The sequence below is a fragment of the Rhamphochromis longiceps genome, linkage group LG15, assembly GCF_057381845.1.
Source record: "Rhamphochromis longiceps isolate RC_006_pf linkage group LG15, R_longiceps_female_GT1.1, whole genome shotgun sequence".
NCBI lineage: Eukaryota > Metazoa > Chordata > Actinopteri > Cichliformes > Cichlidae > Rhamphochromis > Rhamphochromis longiceps.
The window spans coordinates 35198139-35204978 of record NC_140571.1 but is presented as its reverse complement, the minus strand read 5'-3'; the positions used below and the strand labels follow the sequence as shown (position 1 = coordinate 35204978).

General features: G+C 39.5%; 1 protein-coding gene across 3 annotated transcripts in view; it reads right to left on the bottom strand.

Moving 5' to 3' along the window:
* Positions 1-4783: 4783 nt before the first annotated feature.
* map3k7 (mitogen-activated protein kinase kinase kinase 7) overlaps positions 4784-6840 on the bottom strand; it is a 28342-nt gene continuing 26285 nt past the window's right edge. For all 3 annotated transcript variants that reach the window (XM_085381556.1, XM_085381559.1, XM_085381558.1), the window contains 2 exons: positions 6601-6716; positions 4784-6348 (listed from right to left, as the gene is read on the bottom strand). In XM_085381556.1, the coding sequence (XP_085237682.1) occupies positions 6168-6348; positions 6601-6716 (297 nt within the window). In that variant the 3' untranslated portion in view covers positions 4784-6167. The remainder of the gene's footprint in view (positions 6349-6600; positions 6717-6840) is intronic.

The window sequence follows — 6840 nt, the reverse complement described above, 5'->3', positions numbered from 1 at the left end:
GAGCCTGAATTAGTTCTTTCTAAGATGAGCTCTATAGGCTGCTCATATTCATGCGTTTTTTTTTTTGTTTTTGTTTTTTTTAGAATTTGGAGCCGAAATGTAAACCAGCAGCCTGGGAGGAGCAGTCTTACTCTCAGTGGCCAGATGCGTCTTATGTCAGATGCATTTAGGCTTCAGTTATTACATTATATATGTAGTATGACCATGTCTAAGCTGACAGGCAGGAGGAAGAAAAAAAGAATGAAGGGGGTAAAAAATATGAGAAAATATAATAAAGGGATAGAGCACAAATAGAAAAGCACAATGTATCACAAACTGCTGCAGCTGTAAGAAGTGAGCAAGTGTCTCTGTATGTGCCTTTGCCATAAATTGTACTTGATAAAAAGGGTGGGAAAGCACAATAATGTCCCCAGGAGCCAGAGGCAGACACAGATAGATCCAGGAGATCCGGGCCAACTGCAGCCCCCCCTGAGGCCTCACATCCTGATGACAACCGCACGTCCATCCCACCATGAGGAGGAGGAAACCCCCAGACGGGAGCCATGTAGGTGTTCTCTTCAATGTGAAGTCCATTAGCTTTTCTCTGATTTATTCACCTTCAGAAGTGAATTTTTTAAAAACAAAACAAAACATTAGTGCTCTGTTCTCAACCACTGCAGAATCAGAGTATTTTTGTAGTTGGAATGAGTTGTACTGAAAGTCTAGGGGCATACAAGTTGAACAGGAAGACAGCCATAAGGAGCTCCTGACATGTTCATCTCCAAATCAGACAGAGCACTGCCCAGTCTCACATATTGTGGCCTGTTAGGCAGAAATTAGTCAGTTTGATGGTAGCGTTTACTGACACACACATATATATATGTATATATATTCCTTCCGATTAGTAGATGAGCTACTCAACCTCATTTTTCAGAAGTGATGAAAAACAGCAAGAAACACAACAGTTGCTGCAACAGACTGCCAGTTACCACAGAGCTCCTTTTTTATGTATTTATTACTAGGATTATCATGCTGCTGCAGTCTTTTTCCCCTCCTAGCAACACCAGAAAAAGTAACAGTTTAGCAGGTGATAGCAAAAGGGAACCTAAATAAAGAAACACCAGTTGCGTTCAGCACTTGCCTTTGACTACACTGGTGTTTTCACTGACACAATAACCTCTTTTAGAAAGTTAACTCATTTTGGGACTTTTCAATGAACACTTCAGATCATTTACGCATTTAACTTTCAGCACTGGCTTCATATGAGACTTCAACTACTTCCAGCCCTTACTTGAATTCAGTACTTGTGTGTTTACTAACACTAACTTCAGCTCATATCAGTACTTTCTCCTGTGTTAATGAAACTTTCTTTCAGTATTTTCTTCTATTGATTCTTAAATACCAATTTAATTAAAATCATTTGATTAGTTGTTTAGGTTATCACCCATCTCTTTGCTGTGATTTTGAAATGTATTCCATGGTCTGTACCTTAACATCAGTGTTGGCTGAGCTTGCACAAGACACATAATAGATGCTTTTAAGTCTGCTTTGCTTGCTGGCTTGTTAGCAGCGTCTTGTCATTAAGGAACCATAGTTTGTATATTCCAGCATGCTGCACAGACTTTGACCTTTTTCTGCCACTATAAAATCTCATAGACGTTTCTCAGATGCTCTTCCATGAAAATTAATTAAACAGAAACAAACCACTGATATGCTAATAATCACAGAAAATTTGTCAGAGCTTTTCCTTGCAATTCTGCATCAGAAACTAGAGCAGCTACTGTTCTTTCCCTCCCTCACTCTTATTAGTGCCCCTCTAAATAAACCTGCAGTGAAATTATGAATGGGAAATAATTGTGTTGAGTGCTATTCCAAATAGCAAAGTGATTCATGATCTCAATTACCATGCTTAAGCTGTTAATGTCGCTGAATTGCAGTATGTAATTACACAAGACATGAAGTAAACAAAGAAAAAAAATTGGTGTAAGAACATGTGGCTTTTTCCTCCTCTAACATTGCTTTAATGATTGCAAGGAGACATCACTCAGTTCTTAAATGACTGCCTGCAGCTGATTTGAAGACCAAGCAGGGATTCATGCAAATTAATGAAATTTTAAGTGGCACATGATGCAATTTATGGATCTAACAAGATCAGATCAAGCAAGATATCATGACCCAAATTCTGTCCATTATTAAAAACTGCAACATCCCTCTCTCTGCCACTGCTAGCCTATTTATGTCATCCAGTTTCCATGGCTACCATGCCATAGATAAAACATAAAGCACACACAGTTTTCCAATGCAACCTCAACTTTCCCTTCCAGTGAGGAGAGGGATGACATTACTCCGCTGCATTCAGTACTGCGCTTCAACAAAGACAATTCAGGATTGCGTATTACATCATCATATATATGAATAAGAGAACATAATTTGCATTCTGATTTGGTTTAGGTTTGAGAAGGCAGAACAAAAACATACACTACACTTGAATTGCAACAATAAAACTAAAATATTATACAAGTATTACTGAACCTCAACCTGCGTGCAAGCATTTAACAAATCAAAATGTGACCTAGAGCACTTTTGCAGATATCTTACATTAACATGTTTTCTCTATAGTTGTGTTTGTACAACTATGGAATCTTCTGTGCAAAAACTTGGGAATTGTGCTAGCATATTGGAAAATGTGAGAGCTTAAACAAGCCTATTCTGAAAGAACACATTTTATAATTGTGTGGTCACAGTTAAACAGATGTAGAAACTACTGAGCTAAGGTTGGGTGTCAAACCTTACAAAGGACCTAGAACAGCTTTTTGGTAACAAAATGTTGATGTCAGCTGAAGCAAAGTCCTTTCAAGTGCAATGAAATTAAATGTACCGGCACTAGAATCAAAATCAATCACGTGCCAGGTGCCCTATTACTTTAATATTGTTTTTTTTTAGTTTGATGACATATATTGCTATGTTTTTGCACTTAACTTTACCAAAATTGGTTTGTGACCAGAGTTCAGGTTTGGTATCAGTTGTGTTACTAAAGAATATACAAACTATTTTCCAGCTACATGCTGTTTTATTTTTTAAATTTAAGTCCTAACCAGTTGCAGACATGAAGGTTTCCTTGTGAAAATAAAACATCATAATTACAAAATACAATTCAGCCAACGACACACAGGCCCTGTGGACAGAAGCCTTCCTTCCTTGTTTGCACACACAAATAAACCATCAAACTGGATTTCCTACAGCTGGCCAAACCTTACATGGCCTTCTGAGACAAAAGAGAGCTGGACAAAGCTGGCAACAACCTTCTGTCTTCCTTGTGTTTACCAGTTCAGTGAGGAGTAGCTTACACACACACACACACACACACACACACACACAGAATACCTGGCAAGAGAAGGAAGATGACATCACTTCTCTACAATAAAGTGAGTCATTGTTCCCTATTTAGCTTTCAACTTCAAACACAAGCAGCACCCTCACAAATGCCCCTCCACCAAAAAAAACCCTTTGTCAGAATTTGGAGCTGAAATCTAGACCAGCAGCCAGGGGGGTGGTTGGAGGGGGGGGGGGGGGGGGGGGGGGGGTTGCTCCTTACTGTCAATGGCCAGATGCGTCTTATGTGAGACAGATTTGGTGGCCAAATTTGCTCCACTCAAAAGAGCGCACATTGCACAAAATTGATATAGTGTAGCGTGTGAAAATAGGCATTCACACTCATTGTGGCAATCAGTAGGCAGAGCATGTATGGTTCTTTATCTGAGGAAGAATAGATCCACAGCTATGTGGCTCCATTACAAAGACTGTGTGTTTAGTACCACCTGCTGTCTGCCTGGAGGCACTGCAGCAGAGATTCAGATTTGGGCTCAAAATTCTGCTGTTTAAAATGTCTGTAATGTCTTGTTTTTCCTCATGTTATGAACTACAATGACAGAATATTTGAATTGTTTTACTGGATACATGAATAAATGATAGATCTATTAGTTTGAGTGTGCAGAAATATTCCCCACTCTGCACCAACAAGACATATTATTCCCTAAGTAAACATAAATTTTCTTTGATAAAAGCTTTAGAGTTTGTTGATTATTCTATTAACTGGAGTGTCTGTCTTAACATGCAGACACTTTCTCCCTACTGACTAAAGAAATACATCTAAAATTGTAAGTGAAGATAAAAACAAACAAACGAAAAAAGGCACAGTCTGAGCTCCTTGTGTTTTAATGATGAGACAATGACACTGTCTGCTGGCTGACAGGTTGCCTCAAGAGCACTTATGGGACTTTATTTACGCAGCATTCCTCCAATTTTAGTGATTCAGTGGCTGCAGCATCGTTGTAGCTTTTGGTTTGCATTATAGCCTCTTTGGATTATTATGTTTAGATATCATATATTATTTATCATATATTATAGTTTTAGACAGCAGCCAACTGACCTGTCTGTGTTTAAGATTGACTATTTGCTGCCAGTACTGCCTTTTATGTCACCCTGAGTCGACTTATTGGGTTGAAATCTCTCTTACTGTAGCAGGACTGTTGTTACTAAAGTAAGAGAAGCCAGGAATGAAAAAGGAATCTTGGGTATGTTGGACATGATTGTACAGGTTGGTTGTGTTTTTTGAATCTGTATGTGGGTTTGTTACATTTTTAAATTTGTTAGATTTGTCATAAAAAAAATAATAATCTGAATAAAATGTCCACCTTGAAAGATGACCCCCCCATGTTAAAATGTCTAACTGTATAGCCTTAAAAAGTATATTCTATTGGTTTTAGTCTCTGTAGTTTCATCCTCCATAATAACACACACATCACATCGTTTCACCATTTTGTTTATTTCATAATGCCTTCCTTGATGTCATATGCTGCACCCCCTTCCCAATAACTTATGAAACATTTCGAAAAAGAGGTGTGTGTGTGTGTGTGTTATAATTCAATCTCAACAGGAGGACTTAAAAAGAAAGATGTTGTTAAGTCTTGGATGTTTAAAACCAGAACCAGTATAATGAGAAATACAATTTGAATATAACCTGATTAAATAGCAACTGTGCAAAAATACTTACGAGATGTGAGACACCAAGAAAAAAAACGTACATTTCATAGTCCTGGGAATAAAGCTGCTGGCAGACATTTACATTATCAGTTCAATGATACACATCTATCTCTCTTCTTTCCGTTATTATTTCATTCATGTTCAGTAGATCAAAAATATCTTTAAAAAAAAAAAAAATTTTTATCCCCACTAAATATCACATAACACAAGCACTTAAAATGCAGGCAACTTCTAAGGCAACATGTGAACTAAAAACAACTTCTACTGTATAGGGAGGTGACCCTCCTCTATTTTGTCCGTTAGGCCATTCACAGACCAGATAAAATATGTCCTATTGCAAACAAATGACACAAAGTGAACTACTGAATAGAAAAGACAAAACGCAAAACAACACTGAGGTCAAATAAGAAGGGATACCACAGCTCCTTGTATTTACTCTGGAAGCTAGCCCACTTTTTAATGTGTATTTTAATGTGAAGCTCTTCCTTCTGCTGACACATCTGACTGGAGGTCTATGGAGAGGCTCATGCTCACAATTAAAAAGGTAGAGATAATGGGTGAATTTAAAAAGGGGCTATGATTTGGATAACAGGGATTCCTAGCACGCACTGCAGAAAGATTTTTTTGCACATTCTGCTTCAAAGCCTTTGTTTTGAGTTTCACATTCTGAGGAGGATGGTGTGGCCATTAACCACTGAGGAGCGCAAACAGACACTGACTGGTTAGCCCACAGGCCCTGAGAGCAAACACAGAGAAAACACAACCTGCGTCTCATCAGCAAGTTGTCTCGGTCATAGACGTCAGCCACCTCGCTCCGTCCTGAAGCGCAGTGGCGGCAGCGGCAGTGTCTGGGCTCATCTGAATGGAGGACCAGTGATTGTTTGGTCTGCGCTCACAGAAGACACTGTGAGGATGTGCAAATGTATGTACAGGAGACAAAGGTCTTCCTGTTGGGTCTACAATGCAACATGCAGCAGACAGTAGAATAGAGGTCTCTTTCCAAAGCTGGACTGGGAGCAGTGTATGTGCAGAGCAGATGACGGGTAGTGTTGGTGTGCAATGTTGAGGAGCGCAGGAGGGTGGAGGTGACGAGGAGGGGGGGGGGGGGGGGGGTGAGGAGGGGGAGTGGCAGAGTTTGTGTCTCATCATGACGTGCCCTGTCTCTTCTGTTGCTGAACCCGGATCAGCTCCAGCTGTTTTTTACACTTCTGGTAGTATGTGGACAGACTCTTATTCTCCTCCAGCAGCTTTTTGTGCTCCTGCACCAGACGGGACGTGTTCTGCTGGTCCTTTTCGTCTTGGTCCAGTTCAGCAATGAGCTCCTTCCTGTGCAGATAGTCAGGGGGGGCTGCGTTTTTAGGCATGTCATTTTCAACATTATGTTACGAGATTATGCATGCAGCTTTGGTAGCTTTTATGCAATTAAAATTTTAAACATTCACACATTACAGCTGTGAGATTTGGCAGTTAAGACACAATGAATAAGCATCTTCCACTGGGGTTTATGTGAGGTCTTTGAATGAAAGTGAATTTAAGAAAAATAATTAAGCAACACTTGACTTTAGTCACTACACTTACTTCCTTTGGATTAGCAAGGCAATCTCAGTTTGCACTTTCAGGTATTCTTGGGCCATCTTGCAGTGTTGCTCAAAAACAGCCATGGACTCTTTGGAGTTGGGACAGGGAGCAAGGGGCTGGAAATGAAAATGGACGCTGTTTAAAAATATTCTGCTCAGGCATTAGTATCAGCTAGTGCGTATTTAAATTTACATTACTCTGTTTACAGAGCATCATGTCCTCAGGGATAATAATAATAAT